This window comes from Schistocerca serialis, chromosome 1 (assembly GCF_023864345.2).
Source record: "Schistocerca serialis cubense isolate TAMUIC-IGC-003099 chromosome 1, iqSchSeri2.2, whole genome shotgun sequence".
In the NCBI taxonomy this organism is placed as follows: Eukaryota; Metazoa; Arthropoda; class Insecta; order Orthoptera; family Acrididae; genus Schistocerca; species Schistocerca serialis.
The window spans coordinates 967,095,811-967,118,554 of record NC_064638.1 but is presented as its reverse complement, the minus strand read 5'-3'; the positions used below and the strand labels follow the sequence as shown (position 1 = coordinate 967,118,554).

Here is a 22,744-nt window from a genome sequence, read left to right as displayed (position 1 = left end):
GCAAACAAATTGCAGGAAATGTGTCACACGACCACCATTCAATGAACGCATCGATGCCCAGGTGTGGTTCGAATGCGTAGGTGTGACAAAACCGTCATAAGGTTTGCCGTTTACATATTTAAAAGTGAACTTCAAATATGGCATTGTTAGTCTCTCAGAAAGCCATCCTCTATAGAGATGAAAGTTTTGCAGTGGGTTCTTAATTTTGGGTTATAAACTGTAAGAATGATTTAGCGTTCCATAGACAACGAGGATATTAGGAATAGGACAAAACATCAGATTTGCCAAGAAGAAGCTATGAATGACTGTAGGCTTTAGAAAGGAATCAGATGTCTTTTCTGTTAAATGATTTAGGGAAACCATAGAAATCTAAATATTTACGGAAGAAATTACCTCATTCCACATTTATCTTCAATACCTTAAGTATCTTTAATAGGTTTGGTTTTAGGAGAAATGTTATAACATATGTTTCTCAGCTATCACTGAGTAAAATCTTTCATGAAACTAATGAATCGGGATGGATGAAAAATCTGAGCAACTGCTAACTGAAAAATTGGAGCAATTGCTAATTAAGGCTAATACCGCCTATGAATAGCCAGTCCTTGTGTAATGGGGATATAGTGGTATGCTCGTTGCTATAAATACTTTCGAAGCCACACAGAGACAAGCATTATTCGTATAATATTTCACATGAATGAATAAGAATTCTCTAGCTTCGTATGAACGTAGGTACTTTCAGACAATCTCTTACAGTTATGGAGTATGATATTTTGAATTTTCGTTAAGTTTTCACAAGACTTTGCATACTTGTGTCTGAGACGTTTGTCAACATTTTTCATCACGTTTCTTATTTGGCACGTACCTTGTTATTACTGCGAGTAACTTTTACCTGCTGTAGTTACTGAATTTGTACTTACCTTTTTACGCGAGGATGACTCCAATGAATAATAAGCCCATTTTGGTTTACATAAAAAAAACTCTTCTTCGTGCCATCAGGCAGCACGAACAAGGCGTGATGTTAATATGTGAAAACTTACACAGGGTATTGCGAAATACCGTTACAAACGGTGGTGAATAAATAGTATTTTGAATAGGAACACATGTCCTGAAATGTAATGTCTCTTCTACGACAGTTTCAGTTTACATGTGTAACGCATCCATGTCTGTAGAGGGAGAGAGGAAAGTCTCAGAGTTGCTTCTCCTGGAGTGCAGTAGGGTAGAAATGATGTGTACTACTTGGGCCGACGGTCACCTGATGTCACTTAACGTCTGCCTTGCTGAGAGACCTATTCAGTGCTTGTGCGTCTCCAATACAGTAAACATGGTTCGCTAGAAATTTTCGGGCATGCTCCTTGTGTATGAGAAAACTCAAGGTAATGGAAGATCTGCTAGGGGGCTGTATCACGAACGTTTTCCGCCACGTAGTACGCCATCGTACAAAACTTTTGGCCGAGTTACGCAGCAGTTGCGAGAAACAGGTACCTTCACCTTGAGGAGGCAGCATTGTGAAGTCCGATGAAACACCTCATGCCTAAATTTGAAGAAGATGTACTGTATCGCGTTGAAGAGAATCCGTCAACAAATACTCGAACAGTTACGCGTGTAATGGGTCGGACGTTCTGAATGAGCAACAATTTGATCTGTTCCACTTACAAAGGATAAACCTTAGGGTGGATCCAGCCGATTTTTCACAACGCATTCTCTGCTGCGTGTGGTTCCTGCATCGTTGCATCGACCCATCCCTGTTTCCACGTCCAGTTCTGTTCACAGAAGCTGTGTCTGGGCAGACGCAAACCCTCTTGTCACACATATTCAGGGATTTCAGCACTGGCTTGATATTAACGTTTGGGAAGGTATTCTGGATGGTCATGTTATTGTGTCATACCTACTTTCAGTCAAACTAACTGTGCCCTGCGTTCTTCCTACAGAACATACTGAACACGTTCTTGGAAGCTGGGTCAATGAATGGTCGTCAGGGAATGCGGTGCACCACCTCACTTCTCACGTGCGTTTCGGAGACGTATCAACAGACGTTATGGTGTAAGATGGATCGGCCGAGGTGATCCAACTCCTATGGACTACTTCTTATTTGGCCGTATGCGAAGTTTTATTTACGAGACTCTTGTACAGACAGAGGAAGACCTGCTGGCACAAGCTCAGGCCGCTGCACTAGAAACTAAAGAGACAACAGGAGGGATGGAGAGTGTGTACCAGACCATCCTTCGCAGGTACACTAGCTGTAAAACGTTGGTGGTCGCCACATCTACCGTAATGTTAAAGTGTTAATATAAACAAATGTGGTTCAGTGATAAATGGATCTTTCGTTATGTTTCCTTTCGAGATGCTACCTAATAATTGTAATGTGTCACATCTACTTCCATTCCGAAAGTGGAAGTGGATGAGCCTTGGTAGAACGGAGATAGTTTGATGCCGGACATGGGTCCCTATTGGAAATATTACGTATTCACTCCCAACCACAAGCTCTAGATTTCTGTAAAGGGAGTTTCCGAATACCTTGTATAGCTGCTAATTGGAATGGATACCCCAACAATTATTCATTTTCCTTAGGCTAAAACATATTTCAATGAGGTACATTTCTTTAGCGTCTGCGTAATTCTGACATCGTCAGGCTCTGTAGGTCGGTTCTCTACGCTACATTTTTGTGTTGAGCTGTGCGCCTGTAAACGGAAACCTGTTTGTAACCGTTGGAGTTTCAACAGGAAAACATTTCAACAATTTAGGTTTCAGATTTCACCGTGGCGTCGTTTGATACTTTTTTACGTCTACACCGATCAATCCACTTAACTGATCGTTTGGTGTGGAAAACTATATTCTACTCATGTTATGGTATTTTATTTTGAGATCGCGATTAATGTGACATCTACATATATAGATTGTTAATGATGAAAACTTTAATTTTTAGGACCATAAAATAGTCTTTTCCGGCTTCTAGTTTCCTATCTTATTCCCAATACTCCTTCAGCAAGTGATGACTGAAATGTGAGTAAATAATCCCACTGCTGCTGCGTGTATTGTCGGCAGTGCTGAAGCCAATGGATTTAACGTGCTTAGGCTCACCTTTTATCATATTATGCAGGATACACCAAGCATCGATTCCTCTCGGCAGCCGAGACAACAATCACTTTATGTTTTAATTTCTGATCACCTCTACGTTGTTTAACCAGGTTTTTTCTTTGGCTATTGCGAACAATAAACTTAGCCTTTCATTTGTCATTGAATTGTGAAGGCAACTGTCTCAAGGATGCTCATACTTCTTTTAGAAAGAATTGCGGTGACAGGGAATATAAGAATCAACTTGATAAACTTTGTTGCTTCGTTATAAATATTTTGAAGGTAACTGTCCATCATAAATTTGAGAAGACCTGCTGGTGCTAAACAACTTTGTTGTTTCGTCATAAATATTTTGAAGGTGACTGTCCATTATAAATTTGAGAAGACCTGCTGGTGCTAAGCAACAAAGTTTTTTAATGTAAATGTTTCCTAACTCATTTTCCATTTCTCCTTTGTTGAAGAATGGGTAAGTTGTCAGCAGGCCATTCAGTTTCATTGTTAGCATATTTGATTTATAATTTCCACACTTATTCTGATTGAGCAATTCTTTAAACTGAATATTCTGAAGTTCTAAAAAACGCACTGCTATGTGCACTGTGAATTTATCTAAGATTTTATATGGTAACATCTTTATGAACTAAAAGTCACGCTCACTAGTACTTACTTCACTATGAAATTTTTTCTTACGGTTATCGTTATATCGGGTCACACCTTTTTCTGAGCTGATAGTCTTTAACAAACTGGTATTCATCTTGATTTCTGCCTTGCACGTACTACGTGGTACGTTCAGTAAGTAGTGCAACGCATTTTTTAAAAGGTAGATTGATTTTATACAATCAGTATTCCAGTATACCATATTATTCCTCACACTTTTGGCCAGAAACTTCTATTTGACAACATAATCTCTGTTCAATGCAACGACTGCATGGCGCCATCCTTGGAGCGCCTGTGTGCCAGCAAGGTCTTGCAATATCAATAACTTTTTCCTCACCCACGTACTGATACCCGTCGAGTGTTATCCTTCACTGGGCCAAACAGAAGGGTGTGGGAAGGTGTGAGATCCGGGAATTAGGGTGGATGAGAAAGAATACTCCAATGCAGTTTTATGAGTTCCTCTTGGGTGAGCAGATATGATGAAAATATTTAGTTCGTGGGGCGTTGAACTGCGCAGTCATCATTCCCAATCTGTACACAGTCCAATCTAGACACTTTCAGAAATGATGAGGTCAACAACAGAAACACCGAGTCCCAGGCAGAGAAAATCCCAACCCGGCCGAATATCCAACCTAGGACCCCGTGATCCAGAGGTAGCAACGCTAGCTTGTCGACTACGGGCAGCGGACTTGAGAAAATATGAGTGAGGCTTTGAGCTGTCAGAGGGAAAGAAAAATTGGTTTGTATTTTTATGGCGACGAAGAAGCTCAAATCGTTTGTTCTATTTAATGAGGGTAGCATAATACTCTCCAGAGTTGATCATTGCACCATAATGGAGGAAATCAGAAAGAATAACCCCTTAATAGTCACAGAAGACCGTCACCATGACTTTACGGGTTGAGGGTCCGGCTTTGAATTCTTTCTTCAGGGGAGACAAAGTGTGACATCACACCATAGAATGCCGTTCTATTACCGGTTTGAAGTGATGAACCTTTGTTTCACGATTAACCTCCTAACGCCCAAACAATTCCGCACACATGGGTCTTTGTTACCCTTTATCGTATTCTGTTAGACAACAAGGAGCACTGCAGGCACACATGTTTCAGTAACCCACACAGCTGTAACTCTGCTTTAATGCTCCAGTACCTCACTTGCTGCCCAGGGCAAAGACGAAAACGCTAATGGCTTGCTTGTGCCATGCGTACTTGGAGGTACTATCCAACCTAAAAACATACTAACTGTAACAGCTATAATTATTAGTCCGCAAATGAAGTAAGATGTAATATTGTTTAATAAGCTATCTTCAGTCATGAGTAGATATTACTGCACTTTTACCCAAAACAACCTTTGTAAGCTTTGATATGTGTGCCTTCGAATACCCAATAACATTAAGTCTTTAGTCGTGAAGTACCTTTCGCCACGTTACCGAACGATGTGGCCCTGTATAACCAAGGACCATGGTGTTATACCTGTGTGGCTTCATATTTTCATATTTTCGAAGATCCTCTTTAATACACTTAGTAAAATTTTGAAACATGGATTTTAACATGGTAAAGGCTGAAATTATTCTCTCATCCTTGACAGGATGGACTAGTCATGCGTCTATAATATCATTTTGTCGACTGGGCGCTGAATTTTTGCATAAATTATCTAACAATAAGTTTATGTAGAAGTTCTGTTTCATGTCGCGATACGAAAATTGGTTTTCGGACAACTAATAGTAGAATTTCTTCATGGAAAAACGCTCTGTATTACTTCACAAATGTGTCAGAAACTCGTAACTCTCGTAACTTTAACGTAATTTTACATTTCTCAGTGTGGTTTGTTCATTACGTCTGTTTTCTACTGACCTTAGGCCGCATTATGTCTCGTCTTAGCCGACAGCTGTGGCCGAGCGGTTCTAGGCACTTCAGTTCGGAACCGAGCTGCTGCGACGGTCGTAGGTCCGAATCCTACCTCGGGTGTGGATGTGTGTGGTGCCCTTAGGTTAGTTAGGTTTAAGTAGTTCTAAGTCTAGGTGACTGACGACCTCAGATGTTAAGTCCCATAGTGCTTAAAGCCATTTGAACCATCTTTTTGACTCGTCCTATCTTGGCTAACCTTCTCGTTTCTTTACCAGTGTAAAATGAATAATGAAATATTTCAAAAATGTAGCACGATTTTTACAAGGTCTGTTGACAGAGGGCAGAATGAGCCCACTATTCAAACTACCATGCAATGCACTTATAGATCTTCCGGTATTACTCGTATGAGAGAGTATGAATAAATTTGTTTCGATTTGTATGGTATCTGTGTCTGTACTAGGATTAGATAACTCCGTAGTAGAAAAATAAAGCGAGTATATGGATGTCCACAGTATCGATTGGATGATGGGAAAATAATAACTCTTTAGAACAAAATTTAGATTTTCCAGCATCCATAATTTTAGTTAGTTCCATAGATGTTGTATCCTGTCATTTAATACTCCACCGCACACAATATAAACTATTTTCTGGTTTGACATCATATACGAAACGTAATAAGTAAGGGCATCTAATCCGCTGAAATTTGGTTCAGAAAGATGCAAGCCAGAAAGCGGACGAGCAGAGTGAACTCCTGTGGGATACGGTATATTTTCATAAGCGCTTAAAGTGGCTCGAGTCCCGCTTCCGGGTATTGTGGCTACTGATACTACGAAATCTACTCGTAGAAATCACTGCGTCGAAGGGGTCCCATCGTTTTCCTTATAATCTTAGTGAAGAGTTACAGACTTGCCTTGATTACTGAATTTTTAAAAATACCTTACGCTTACCGATTCATTTTCACACTGAAAGCTCTTAACAAATTAGATTACTCGTAATTTCTGTAGCACTTCATTTAGAAGGTTGATTGCCCCTTAAATGTTTTATGTAAGAGCTAACGTAGCCCACATAAACTGCAGTTCCGTCGAAGAGGAGCGGTATTATGAAGCATTCCTGGGAACGTAACCATTCGCGGATATACATGTGCCGAACCGATCTGGTTTCACAGCGTATTACGGAATACGTAACTTTCACTCAGTGAAGCACGTCGAACCGAAATTCGTCGTAAAGGGCGCCTACGTTCCTCCCGGATACACGACACGCTTTAGCAATTTCGTACGGTTATGGAGAGCAATTTCCGTTAAATTCCCGTAAAAGCGTTGACGGCCGGTGGGTGTGTGGTTGTGGCCGGCCGGCCTGACCGCCACCAATTCGGCGCAGCAACCAGGGCGCCACGGCGGCCGAGAGCGAAACTAATTACAATCAGCGCAGATGGCTGCCGGTAATGACGGCGGCGCCGCGGCCTGCGAGCGGAGGGCCGGCGGCAATGCGCAGGCGCAGGTGGGGGCTGCCACCTCCGAGCTGGGGAACTGAAAACAGTCACCCTGAATCTTTATTCTCAGTCGAGTAATGACTCATGTACATCTTACTCGTTTACATTTACAGCTGTCTTCACAAAACCACCTTATGTTGTGTGGTGGAGGTTACAATATCATTTCACTTGATTGTATCACGATCGATGCGTAGGAAGATCGACTGGCCACAGAACTTGGAATGGCTTTCGTGCTGGCCAAAGATATTACGTTGGCAACATCCATTAGCCAAATCGCTCTATCTCTCCCACAAAAGAAAGCGTCAGAGGTTATTTGGAAGAGCGGGTGAAATGAAGCAACCAACATCCTTGCAACTTGGTAGCATCGCAGGATCGAAACATCAGTGGGTAGCTTCAGCACGATATGGTATACTTTTAATTATTCTGATAAACAGATAATTAATAGGGAAGTAAGCGTCGATGGACTAATCCCAAAATTGCTGTATTTTCATATGACGTCAGTCCAATTTCTATTACAATATCTTCTCCGCCATCTTACAATGTGTAACTGTCCTGATGCGTGTAGTATCCCTATTGTGTTCTTCGCCTACGAGGTCGACCGTCCCGCTCAACACCTGAGGCAAGTGTTCCGTCTACAATCCCTATCGGAAGGCGATTACCATTCTTTTCCTTCTGCATCGACCAGTCAGTCGGTGCAAAATTTCAACCCGTTTCGGCACGTGAAATATTGAGCAAATATGGTTTTTTTTCTCTTTTTTTTTCAGGCCAAGCCTGTCGAATTTATCACTATCCTTGACCACTGTTCAATTGGGTTATCTAAGGCTCTTGCGTGAAGGACTTCGGGAACAGGTAACTTGGGGCTCCTGACAGAGACTGTTAAAGGTTCTCGAGGAGACGCGTGCGTCATAGACACTTTGAGAAACATCACGCCGCTGCTGCCGGAGTATCTTGCGTGACTGCTGTTTTTGAACGGTTACCCAGATATTTAACTTTTTATCACTTCTGTTATTGTATCCCTGCTGTCAGTTTTATAATTGGGATCAGTTTACTAAATTAATTAGTGAAATTTGTAATTAAAATTTTTTTCTGCAGTAAGGGGTCTATATATAGTCCACATGAACCTCAGCCAAAAAATTTAAATATTACCTTGTTCGTTTACTTTTGTGTTTTATTATGTGTTTTCCAACAAACAGTGTTTCGTCAGTTTTGCGTTAACACGTCGCTTGGCATTTCTTGCTATGTACGATTCTTTGAGTCTTCATGCTGCTGTAGTGGTCGCTGCTCGTCCTCATATTTCGTAGTTATTCGAGAATTTGTTACGTCGAAGAGTGTCGTGCGATTGTAACATCCTGGGAGGGAATTATTGGTAAATTCGTGATTTTGGGCATCCCATAGTGGCTAGTGAGCCACAAGGCTCGTGACTTACCAAGTAGTGATAGAGACCAGAACCGATGCGATTTTATGCTGTCTCATATAACGTTGTATTTCGTGGCTGAGTGACTCAACACCGAGGGCTTTATTATTTTATTTTGACAGGGGGAAAGCAATGGCTCAGTGGTGAGTGTGAATGAAGTGCGACACAGTCTGAAAGGTAGCCTTATAGTATTATCTTTGCATTATGTACCATGTAATTCCTGTTGTTAATTCGAGTATTTGAATACATGACTTCAGTGAAAATAAACTTAGCTAGTTCTGGTGAGAGATATTCTGAGTTTCTGAAGGCTTTGTCCTGGAGAAAACACGGTGCTAGATGTGATGAACTTTAATGTTTATATAAATTTTGCTGAGCGTGAGAAATGTACTCGTATTTTCCTCCTCTTGTGTTTTATTGATGAATACTGATGATGTGTTTTGCACCTGCTCATCACATTCAGTCTGTTTTTCAAGATTGTTTTTTTCTTAAAAAATAGAGGCCGCTGTGAATATCGAGTTGTTATTATGTCCAGAGAGTTAGGACAAGATAACATGAAAGATCTGGTAACAACTGACTTAGGACCAAGTTAGCCCACTGCATGATTACTGGTTACGAGACATAGTAGGACAATGATTTCTGTCAGCTTTAAGGTTCAGAATAAAGCGCAGAAGGTGGTATAAAATCGAAGTCCGCGTTTTTTCCGTCATATTGAACAGCCAGCTGTAATGTCACCTGGCAGCTACCGCTGGTTAGTTACAAAACTGTAGCCCAGTGTTTCTATTACGGCGTGGGTGTGAGTTTGTGTTACGTGTTAGTTTGTATTTCTATGCCTTCCGAGAGGTCAGTTGTAAAGAGGCTTGTTTTAGGAATTTTTCGGAATAAAATCTACGATACTTCTCATTGTGCAGTTGCTGAACCTAGCAGTAGCGGATGTATAAGACTGAAGTCGTAATTTATCATCGTCTTCGAAAAAAATTTTGCTCCTTGTATAGGAGAGGACAAAGTTGATATTAAAGATCAAGAATTTGGTCTGAACATTTTTGTGAAAGTGATTACGACTTGCAGAAAGGAAATTACTGCAGGATAACGCTGTTTCGTTTCAAAAAATGCCAAACTGACTCGGAAATTAATTAGAATATGCAGGTCCTAGCACCTCGAATGTTACCGAAAGCGTTGCAAAAACAAAAAAAAAAACAAAAAAACAAGAAAAAAACCAGAGAGCGCTGTCAACGTGAAGTTGGAAAATTCTGTCTCCGAAGAAAAGTAAACCTGACAAATCTAACAACACAGACTATCATACCTATATGATAATTTCATTTCAGGGACCTGGAAATTCAAGAACTAAAGAGAAAGAATTGGTTAGTTTCACGATTAAAAATGCGCTACCAGAACAAAAAATTAAGTTTACGAAAAAAGTTAAAAAGGCTGTATCTATAAAACGTGATATGTCTCACACTAAGAAGCATAAATGTGTATACTTCGATGTGAGAACAATACTTTTCACTGTTTCACGCCACAACAGATTCCCTGTATTTTTAAAGAGGGGAAAGCAAGTAAAGGAGCTCAGAGGACATTGAAATGCTCTTACTTTGAGCGATTTGTCTCCTAATGCACATACGCGTCTGAGGAGGAGGAACTACCTTTTTCCCTGCAGGTCGGCACTCCAGAAACGGACAAAACATTTGAAGTGGCAACTAGCTATTTTGAAACCAGTTTTGAAGTTAATGCATCTACATCTACATCTACATTTATACTCCGCAAGCCACCCATCGGTGTGTGGCGGAGGGCACTTTACGTGCCACTGTCATTACCTCCCTTTCCTGTTCCAGTCGCGTATGGTTCGCGGGAAGAACGACTGTCTGAAAGCCTCCGTGCGCGCTCTAATCCCTCTAATTTTACATTCGTGATCTCCTCGGAAGGTATAAGTAGGGGGAAGCAATATATTCGATACCTCATCCAGAAACGCACCCTCTCGAAACCTGGCGAGCAAGCTACACCGCGATGCAGAGCGCCTCTCTTGCAGAGTCTGCCACTTGAGTTTATTAAACATCTCCGTAACGCTATCACGGTTACCAAATAACCCTGTGACGAAACGCGCCGCTCTTCTTTGGATCTTCTCTATCTCCTCCGTCAAACCGATCTGGTACGGATCCCACACTGATGAGCAATACTCAAGTATAGGTCGAACGAGTGTTTTGTAAGCCACCTCCTTTGTTGATGGACTACATTTTCTAAGCACTCTCCCAATGAATCTCAACCTGGTACCCGCCTTACCAACAATTAATTTTATGTGATCATTCCACTTCAAATCGTTCCGCACGCATACTCCCAGATATTTTACAGAAGTAACTGCTACCAGTGTTTGTTCCGCTATCATATAATCATACAATAAAGGATCCTTCTTTCTATGTATTCGCAATACATAACATTTGTCTGTGTTAAGGGTCAGTTGCCACTCCCTGCACCAAGTGCCTATCCGCTGCAGATCTTCCTGCATTTCGCTACAATTTTCTAATGCAGCAACTTCTCTGTAAACTGCAGCATCATCCGCGAAAAGCCGCATGGAACTTCCGACACTATCTACTAGGTCATTTATATATATTGTGAAAAGCAATGGTCCCATAACACTCCCCTGTAGCACGCCAGAGGTTACTTTAACGTCTGTAGACGTCTCTCCATTGATAACAACATGCTGTGTTCTGTTTGCTAAAAACTCTTCAATCCAGCCACACAGCTGGTCTGATATTCCGTAGGTTCTTACTTTGTTTATCAGGCGACAGTGCGGAACTGTATCGAACGCCTTCCGGAAGTCAAGAAAAATAGCATCTACCTGGGAGCCTGTATCTAATATTTTCTGGGTCTCATGAACAAATAAAGCGAGTTGGGTCTCGCACGATCGCTGTTTCCGGAATCCATGTTGATTCCTACATAGTAGATTCTGAGTTTCCAAAAACGACATGATACTCGAGCTAGGTCAGAAATTTTCACAGCATTAGAGACAACTGCTGTCCTAAGCTTTGACAGAAATGCAGCCCGAAAACAAAGGAAGTAGGTTACAGTACAGTTGTTCGCCCACTGTTTGAATACTGCTCCCCAGTGTGGGTCCGTACCAGGTAGGGTTGACAGAAGGGATAGAGAAGATCCAACGGAGAGCAGTGCGCTTCGTTACATGATAATTTAGTAATCACGAAAGCGTTACGGAGATGATAGATAAACTCAAGTGGAAGACTTGTAACAACAACAACGCTGTACTATTGTACATCCAATAACTTTTTCTTCTGATTTTCGATAAATTAGTGTAATCGATTTTCTGATTTCATTTCTTTTTTTTCCATGTCGTTGTGTTAAGAAAACTGTAAACAAATTTCGATGTGAATATTAATGTTTATGTCAAATTTGCAAGCAATATTATAACAGAATTGAAATGTAAGAAACGCTGAAATTATTGTAACATGTTTAAAATTGTAACTGTGCGTCTGGTCCATACGTAGGCAATGTGTTAGGATATGTTGAATGCAAAACCTCGGGTGAATACCCTGTCTGTAAGGGAGCGGTAAAAGGTGGATGGCAGGCGAGCGCGGGAAAGTGCACACGGGCGCTGCACGGCATAACGGGCTCAGCAGTAGTAGTCGGAGTTGGGCATTGGTCTGAGCAACACGTTCTGGATCGAGGAGGCTTTCCAGGGGGACGTGGTTTCATTGAGCCTCGGATATGCCGTTCCAACGCCCATACAGCATGGCAAAATTCCATAGGCACTAAATGGAAAAGTATTGCGACGCTATGAAGAAATAAAGTGCCGATACATCAAGAGCCATTGCTATGGTTGTATGTGTGCTCTGTGCCTCGCCATCTCGCCGCTCGCCAACCGGCGCATCGATAAGAACAGGTTGAAATTTTTAGTACTGTATTCGAGTGGACCAGTGTTACTTTTGTTCCATACTGTTAAATAACAACTTATATTTTACCAGAACTGTCCTATCATTTAATTATCCTCACAATAACCTAGCCAGGATCCTTTCCAAATGTTGTGCAATCCGAGTGTCCCGAAATGAAGAATTAAAGTTTATGTTAATAATAATTACCTGCAGACCTAGCTATGTTAGAATGATGTTTAAAGAACTTTGTTATTAATGAACTAATAGACGAATAACAAAGGTCTGACGAAGTTGGAAGATAATTTTGAAATTGGTTTAGTAACGAAGTTTAATTATTTCGAGACAGATATAATGGTATTTAAATGAGCAGGAAATAAAATGAAAAGAGTAGTAACTAATATATTGGAAATCTTGAGCACATAATGATTACAGTAATCGAACTTTTTAATATAGTGATCATAACAGTTTCAGGGTGCCCCCCCTTTTTTTTATTCATTTGAATTCTGAAGTGTTCTAGACTGATTTGATCAGCAAAGTTAAAGTCAATATAAAAAACCAAAATTTATCAGTGTTTTACCTTTATCAAAATTGACATTGTGTGTGTGATTCGAAAGTGCTATCTCTAGGGTAACCTATTACCGATTTTAATCAAATCAATAGGCAGTACAAAGTTTTGTAGTAAACATTATAGTGTAGAGTTATGTATTTATGGTTTATCCCTATCAGTACAGAAAGTGAAATTATCAGTTCAATAGAATTTCTGGTTCTAAAATTTACCATACTATGCTGTGTTACTACGTGTTGTTTTGCTTGAACATACATCACCTTGTACAGGGAAGAAACTCAGTTAATGCCTAATTAGGCTGGCGACCGTATTATTAACAAATTGGTAGCATCTTCTGTGTTGTTTCTTGTCCGTCCTGACGTGTAGTTGCATTTCGGGCTTGCTTGACGTATCATTGTCATTACAGAGTGGGTGTAAGTCTGATTTGTCTCCATTCAGGTACATGCGGTAAATTTCTATACAAAAATCCCTTCTCAGAAGGTGAAGCCCGTCAACTTACCATAGTACAGGCTTCAATGGGTATCGTGTGTGCACAAAGTGCAGCGTTACAAGTGACAGGACATCCAGTTGTTGTCGGTCACAAATTAATGTGAATACCGAACAGTGGATGTTCATTGGCACGAATTGTAATAATATTCAGTAAAGTAAATAGCAGTGAACGTCAAGTAAGGTAGTGTGGTGTAATTTGCATTCAGTATCGACAGGAACGTAGACACAGTAGATGTGCCGAGCGTAATGGAAAATGCGGCTGGCAAAGACAGGAGTGTACGCGGCCAGATAACAGATGGCGTTAGTGGTAGACAATTGGCGTACATACAATACCACGAACATGTTAACGAACAGATTGAAATGTCGAGATTACCTAGAACACAACAAGGAATAAAACAGGAAGTAGAGGATGACTTTGTAGATGATTGTGGGTATGTGAACGAATCCACTGAGATGTTTGATTCACCACAGATAAAGAAAGAATCGAAAGAAAATTTTGAGGTAGGCTCGGAACGCACCGATTCCGTAGACCAAAACAGTGTGAAAATTTTAAGCATGAACGATTTATTTCAACAATTAACCAAACAAATTGCAGGACAGAATGATCAGCTTAAAACACACGTTGACGAGCAGCTCAAAACACAGAATGATCAGCTTAAAAAACACGTTGATCAGCAGCTCAAAACACAAAGTAATCAGCTCAAAACACAGAATGATCAGCTTAAAACACACGTTGGTCAGCTTAAAGCACAGGTCGAAGAACAAGGAATTACAATTAGTAAACAAATAGAACAGGTAGAACAAAAAGTGGGTAATTTAAGCTCTGTAGTAAATACTATGAAATTTGAAATTGACACAATTAATAAAAATATGGATACTATGCAGGGGGAAATTGACAACATTAACAGTAGGTTTGATGTTGAAATTCTCAACATCCAAGAGAAAGTAGAGCCTCTGGTTGAAACAAAATGAGACGAAAAAGTTCTCGGTCTTAAAACTGAGATCGTAAACGAATGTCAACACGGAATCTCACAGTTGAAAAGAGCAGTTTCAGACACTGGAAGAGATTTAGGCGAGAAAGTTACCGGATGTGTAGAAAAGTGTGAACAAAATACATCGAAAATTCAAGGCAAAATTTTCGATCTCGAAAGTAAAATCAAAGATAGGCCTGGTGTTGTCTGTAATGGCAAACCACTTACGAAGCTGTTGGAAGGTGAGAGACGCTTCGATCCCGCCAAGAGACATAACGGATGGTATCCCTTGGATTTCATCAAAAATTGCGAGAGAATGTTTCCTGAACACTTGTCTGGTCAGCAAAAGATAAACGTAGTAATTAGCGCCTTAGCAGATGACGCTAAGCGCTGGGGAATGAACTTGAATACCGAACAAATGACGTTCGAAGAATTTAAACAAAAGTTAACAGAAGAATATTTCCGAACAGAAATAGGATCATTTGTGGCGCGAGTTTATCATGGCCAAGCTTCATGATAACAGGGGCAGGGATTCTTTGAAAGATTTCTGCGAATATTGGTACCGAAAGTTGACGCATTTAAGAGGGAGAAGATCCGATTCAGAAATCGTATGGGAGCTATATAAAAAGCTTCCAGAAGATTCGAAGAGACATGTGGGAAGCAATCATCGCAGCTTCCAAGCATTTCTCGAAAGGGTCGAGGACGAAGACCATTGGCGCTAAAGTCGTGCCAATCATCAAAATTCTAGTAACAGGAACAACCGCAATAATGACGAGAGAAATGACGGCGATGGGCTTCGCGTCAACGTGTTACAGAGTGTTATGTATTTATGGTTTATCCCTATCAGTACAGAAAGTGAAACTATCAGTTCAGTAGAATTTCTGGTTCTAAAATTTACCATATTATCCTGTGTTACTACGTGTTGTTTTGCTTGAACGTACATCAACTTGTACAGGGAAGAAACTCAGTTAATGCCTAATTAGGCTGGCGACCGTATTATTAACAAATTGGTAGCATCTTCTGTGTTGTTTCTTGTCCGTCCTGACGTGTAGTAGCATTTCGGACTTGCTTGACGTATCATTGTCATTACAGAGTGGGTGTAAGTTTGATTTGTCTCCATTTAGGTACACGCGGTCAATTTCTATACAAAAATCCCTTCTCATAAGGTGAAGCCCGTCAACTTACCATAGTACAGGCTTTAATGAGTATCGTGTGTGCACAAAGCGCAGCGTTACAGACTCAGCAAGAGAGACGCACCGTAGCTCGGTACGGGCTTTTGTTGATGTTTCGAGAACATACGTTCACCGGGTCTGAAGCAGTATAGTGCTCCTTCCTACGTATATCTCACGAAGAGACCATGAGGATAAAATCAGAGAGATTAGAGCCCACACAGTGGCATACCGACAATCTTTCCTTCCACGAACCATACGTGACTGGAATAGAAGAGAGAACCGATAGAGGTACTCAAGGTACCCTCCGCCACAAACCGTCAGGTGGCTTGCGGAGTATGGATGTAGATATAGAAATGAACATGACTTTGTGGTACTCTGACTACACAACAATGCCGGCCGCGGTGGTCTAGCGGTTCTAGGCGCTCAGTCCGGAACCGAGAGACTGCTACGGTCGCAGGTTCGAATCCTGCCTCGGGCATGGGTGTGTGTGCTGTCCTTAGGTTAGTTAGGCTTCATTAGTTCTAAGTTCTAGGCGACTGATGACCTCAGAAGTTAAGACGCATAGTGCTCAGAGCCATTTTGCGCCACACAACAATGTCCAATTCACCATGGATCGCGGCTTGATTTAAAAGTGGAAGGAGCCGGTGTATTATGACATTGATGTTGCAATGTCTAGTGATTTGCTGAAAAATATCATAAACGAAGTTTAACGAACAGGAATCCCTATTGCAGTTGTTACGTATTAGATGGGATCAAAAATCCTGATAGTGTGGAAGCAACTTGGTGTGTCTACATCCAAAGCTTTTTTTTTTTTTTTTTAATTCTATTGTTCACAGCAGAAAATACTGTTCTTTGTATTCCACATTTGCTGAAATTATTAGGAAATAATTTTCGTTCCGATTGTATCGCTTTGCTTGATGGTGCTCTGATTACAAAAATTGTAATAGGAGATCCTTCTTCGACAACAGAAAGGTCATCTTTCGATCACTCATCACATATCCGGAGGTTCACCTTAACGTTAGTTGACGTGATCGTCAGAATGTCCAAATAGCTGCACAGCTACTTTTACGTCACACTGTCCAAGCTGTGAAATATCTTCTTCATACCGACTGTGAAGTATGTTCTGAAGTCGAGAAATCCTCAATATCATAAAGCTTCACTTAGAAGTGGTTACAGGTTTAATGTCAGAAGTCAAGATAACTCTCTCAAAAGATTTCTGGAAATATGTTCTAATATGCGAATAGGGAAAAGAAATTGTTTGCTCCCTTTTCAGAATTGATTCATTATATCAGTAAATTCACTTTTTGAACTCTGTTTGATGTGAGAAATCCTCGAGCAATTTACATATTAACGGCCAAACTGAATTAAGACTATCTGGAAAATTTCTTTTCTAGAATTCGGGGGCTTCGTTTAATTTAGAACCATACCATACTTGTCAAGGTGAAAAACAAAGTTCTTTTATTAATACTGACCAGGTAGTGCAAATAAGGACCTTTGTCTCTTGGTACTGCGACTTCGCAGACAGAAATGAGAATTCTGCTGTTGTCAACTACTCGAAACCTGCTGATGAAACTGAGGAAGCCTTTGCATGTCTTCCATCAAGTGATTTATGTTTCAGGGTAACAAACCATTTGCGTTACTACAGATGACGAAAACTTGATCTTAGATTTCTATCCCAGTGTGCACCCAGTGAAGACGTCAATGATGACGCTTTAAATTATCTTTCAGGATACATTGCTTTTAAGTGCAAAGTAGTTATTTGGCACAGTTATTTCAAAAATACAGTAGGAAAGTGTGTTTTTGATACGGAATTAAGTGTGAAGCAAGACTGTATTACAGTTATTTCAAATGGGGTTACATTTCTCCCTGTCCTGACTGGCAGGCTGAACTACGTCAACTAAAACTAATATTTGCTGCTTTTCACGGGTCAAATATTTCTTGTTGTAGTACAGTGATGGGAACCTTAGCAGATTACATACATGTGAAATTTCCAGAACTTAATAAGAAAATAGTTCAATTATATATCAGAACGAAAACTTTTATTATCATTAGGCACTTTAACAAAAGCGCTAAAACTGATGTGATGACGGAATTTGGCAAGAAAGAATCTGTTTTGGACAGCGCCGACTTCAGCATCTTCCACATAGCATGCGTCAGCGTTATGAGGTAAGTTTGGAAATTATTATTATTTTATTCACAAAAATGTGTTTCAAATAAGCAATGTGTAATAGTGAAACATGTACAGTAGTTGGATGCGTATAACGCGAGTATGAATGCTAACATCGTCCACTAATTTTGCGTAGAGATATATCATCATTTATGCTAATATTCTCATTTCTTTCGGAAACTTTGTATATAATATTAACACTTAAGTGATGTAAACACTCTCGCCGCAAAGCTTAGTATTAAATGAGAAGAGAAGAGACATGAAAAGATTTATTTTGTAATCTCTCGTACACTGCAAGCGGAGACGGCTGCCGACTGCTTGTCGAGTGACGCAATAAGTCGCTGACCAATGAGAGTGCGCTAACCCCATGTGGCCTACCTTTCTTATTCTACGTTCCTTGGAAGCGCGCTGCTATGAAGACCACAGGTAAGTGGAAATTTGTCTGATAACACCAATGTCCCGTCCCAGCACAGTTTTGTAGAGCAATGGAAACGTTGACGACAATCTGAGGTTTTTTGGGGTGTTCAACTTTGTAATCGGAGATGAGAGGGAAAAAACTCTCCAAGGTAGAACTGAGGTTATTGGTTCCAGTGGTAATCTTTATGGATTAATGGCAGTATGGGTACTGAGGCCCCTAGCTTAACATGCAGGACGGGACAGGTAGTTTAAATTGTGGAAAAGGGGCCAAAATAAGGGGCTGTCAGTTACACTCGAACATAGGACTTTATTATTTGAACAAACATTACAAGGACCCAAACAAAAATTTCTTTTTTTAAACACACAGCTTTAATCTTTCAGACGTAATTACTTGCTGAAAACTACTTTAATTCAAAGATGGCTGAAGGTCAATAACTTAAGACGCAAGCATAATCAGAAATTTAAAAGGTAAGCCTTATCTAGCAACAGTTCTATATTTAGGCTGAAGGTGTAAAGAATCTGAGATTTTCAGAGCAAACAATTTGAATTCCAAATCGGTTGAAAGCCCAATACTTAAGGCTAAACAACAATTAATTATTTAAAAAAAAACACAAGGCCTTACATAAATCTGTTCTTCATTAGGCAAAGCTCAAGCAAAACAGAAATTTAAAAGGCAAATCCTTATCTTAAAACAGTTCTTCAGCTAGGCTGAAGGCCCAAAGAGTCAGACACTTCAAGAGCAAACAAGTTTAATTCAAAACGCCTGAAGGCCTAACACTTAAAACTCCATAACATTAATTTTTTTTAAATACGAAAGGTCTTACGTGAAACAGTTCTTTAATTTAGGCTGAAGGCCTTAAGAGCAAAACAACTCAAATTCAAAATCAGCTGAAGGCCCAACAGTTAACATTCAACAACAATAAAACCTTTAAAATGCCAAAGGTCTTACGTGAAACATATCTACAAATTAGGCTGACAGCCTAAAGAATTTTACGCCTTAAGGGCAAAACAAGCTTAATTAAAAAAAAAAAAAAATCTGCTAGAAGCCATACAAGTACAAACCACAAGAACATATAAAAAAAGGTAGTACACCCATAGGCGCTCAGATGTTTCAATCACTAACGCTTGCATAGATGACACAGGCAGTCGGGCCAATCATTCACAGTCCGACGGTAACCCCACCGACCGACAGTCAACGGACCCACCAACAAGATAACTTCCACTTCACCCGACCAGGGCACACCAGGGAATTCGATGGAACAATGTAGGTGATATTAGCGCCCACAACCAATCATACATGGAGCTGTCAAACTACAAACCATGCTGGACAGCAACAACACGATGAAGAAACTACAATGCCTGAAATTACGTCAGTGACCAGGACAGGTAACTGGAACTTTAACGGCCACAAGGCACAAGTTTCCGCTGGTGCACTTCAATTGAAATAACCAAATACAGTGAAACTCCACCAGTGGGTGGCTACAATTTTCCAACTTGAAATCTACGTTGTTGCTCGCGAGAATATCTCAACAGCCAACAATGAACTCCTGAAGACACAATGTGAACAGTCTTGACTTTCTGGTAGATTAAATCAAACGTCAACTTTCGTGTCCAGGTTCGATGAGTCATAGACCTCGTAGCAGTGGGAACAGCCCTACACACTCCAACACCGCATAGAGACCGCCAGGGGCCCCAGCCAAACTACAAGCCGCGCAGAATTCCTCAGTGCTCCACGCCAACCGACTGACTTCGCACACTGCCCAGCAGGAAACTATAAACTTTATCTCAAAGATTATGCAAGGTGCGAATATCGATACACACAGCTGCTGCCACCCAGGGAAGGAGAGGATAACAGCATAATTGCGATAACTGCGGGAGATTAATGACAGAATCGCGACAAAGGTTTAATCCAGCACATAGCATGAAACAGGCACAGTTCAGGTATGCTGAAGAATTCAATATTTATTTCAGTAATTAATTTATTACCTCTTTGATAACTTATAAAAGAGTTGCCAGTTACTGACCCCTTCTTTAATAAATGTCTACTCAATTTATTCTTCTCGACAGGCCACTCGTCTAAGCTTACAAGAGACAATTACTATTCCGTAAATTATTCTTGTTAATTATGAAACTACAAATTCTATCTATTCCTAGAGAGATCGTCTATGTTCAAAGCTATTCCCCAGAATAAATAATGATTATTTATCTTGCAGCTGATGTGCGTGTCACCAGATTTGATCACCAACATCATTGATAATATTACCTCTGCATACTTCTGCTGCTGCTGCTTTTCGTAGCTCCGAAGCGGCCACTACTGCTCTCCTCGCACCCTCTCTCAGAATCTCTTGCTTATATACCGTTCTACGTCGTGGCTGACCTATAAGATCCGTTCGGGATATCTCCATTAGCTGGCTCCTTCGACAAGAAAACACTTTAATGTGCGATTTCTCTTATAGGTTTCCACTCGATGTTACCACTTACATATACTGGAGAGCTTCCTTTAGTGTCAGGGCTTGTGTCTATTGGCGCAGTCTCCTTTCCTATAAATATTGCTTATAAAATTTTTTCTTGGGACTGGACATCTCCTCCCAAAATTACATCAATGTGCACTATTCAGAGTGTATTTAATACATTTAAACATTTATCCATTTGCAAGAAAATTTGTCATATAAGTTACATTAATACACTTTAAATCGTCATATTAGAAAGTTTTACTTTTAGTTTAACATAAGAGTTTCACATTTCCGTTTTACATGGTTCTTATTTTAAACCTGAAAGAAAGCATCTTATCGTCTACTGGTAATTATTACTCGGTTATCTGTGCTTCTGGTATTTATTTCATATATCACCACATCTTCTTCTCTTTAGGCTGATCTTAAGAGGAATTCTACTTACTTCAGGAGTTTGAACGACTGTCGTCTTGATACAAAGAGATCGACAGCAATTTCCATCTTTTGTATCATCAAAAAACTTTTTGTATAAATACTTGGAACATTACATTCTGCACAGCATACAAATGTTACAGCACCCATGATTAAACATATGTCTAAGTAAGTAACAATGGAATAATTGTGTACTTTCTGTTCTCGCTCTAGTTCCAATTGTTATTTATCTATGACTTTATCAGTTTCTTGCCCACTACTCTTAAGTCGCCTAAATTGGAAGTGATGTGTTTTGGTGGTAAGTCAAATTGTATTTTTGATTCATTAATTCTTGTTTTCCTTTCCATACAACAACATAGAGTCTTCTTCAGATCTGGTATTACGTCCCTTCAAATATAGTTTGTCTGTATTATTTTTCCTGCTTGAATATACACATGTGATCCATAACCTTCGTATTTTTTATTAAACGTTAATATACCTGTTCCAGTTAGTTTAATATCTTTTGCCAGATGTAAGCTACACAGAACTGTCATGTCTCCCTCCTTAACGATTACATATAACTATTCAATAGTACTTAAACTAGTCCATAAACTTTTTTCTAATGAAATCATTTTCTTGGCACAATTAGTTGATATATGAATGTCGTGTAACTATTTTACCTCATAGTCTTGTTGAATGTAGATGGAAGTTAATCCAATCATTTGCTTACATATCTTTCTTTGTGCATCAAAATCTTTACAATTTAGTTCATCCTATTATAACTTAGAATATAGTTTAGAACTATCTACTAGTAAGAATTCCTTTTCCGCGTGTATATACGCATAATGATCTGCACCTGAAGTTAATTTAATTGGTGCTGGTAACATTTTGTACATATTAAAATCTTTGTTTCCAATACGTGGTATACTAAGAACATATACCAATATTTCATTAGTTACGAATACATCGAGATCCTTAATTTTCAATAATGTATATACATATTCTTCCATTAAGGGGCTTGGGAATTTGACATTTCTTAAGTCATTTTGGATTTCTCTCAGATACGTTACAATCTGTACTGGAATAACAATATGAGGTGCAAGAATACACTTTTGCGCATAAATCATTGCACTTACTAATCCTTCATATTCCCTACTTGTTTCACTACACACCATTTGTTATTGTAAGAGTTGTTCATTGAGTGTCATGAATGCAGCCATTTTCTCGAGGCCACAATCTCTGGTCCTCAGAGAATATTTAATGAAATTCCGTTTTTGAGCAATTGCCCATTGGTTGCGATTGTATCTACTGCTTCATTCAAGACTGACAATGTGGCTCTGACTACTGCTACTTGCTCTTTAGATAATTTTAACTATTGTTCAGATCTCGATTCCATATTATCGATGTGAGTTTTATATTATGAAGCATTTGCCTCTTCTAAAGTTACAAATTAAATTTTACCTATCTCCCCTACAAAATTTTGAGCTTCTCTGTTTTGCCTTCTCACTGGTCTGGTTAACTGATTTATGAGGAACTTGGTTTCATTCAATTGCTCTATATGGTGCGTAAACCCGTTCTTCAACATATTACACTCTACTTGACTAATGCTTTAACTGTTCCATTCTCTCTTTGCACTGCTGTATCATTTTTAATCCTAATCTTTTTCCTGCGTGCAATTTGTCATCTAACGTTTTCAAATTTACATATGTTACCATTTTCCATGTTGTACTCGTAATTTCAACGTCACCTTTGTG

At 39.8% G+C, this 22,744-nt stretch overlaps 1 protein-coding gene across 1 annotated transcript; it reads right to left on the bottom strand.

Moving 5' to 3' along the window:
* Window positions 1-6,989: 6,989 nt before the first annotated feature.
* LOC126453083 (uncharacterized) lies at window positions 6,990-21,967 on the bottom strand (the record flags this gene model as incomplete). Its single annotated transcript, XM_050091125.1, has 3 exons — window positions 6,990-7,096; window positions 21,460-21,553; window positions 21,830-21,967. Coding segments are annotated over 3 exons (339 nt in total), but the record flags the coding sequence as incomplete, so codon positions are not given.
* Window positions 21,968-22,744: the final 777 nt, after the last annotated feature.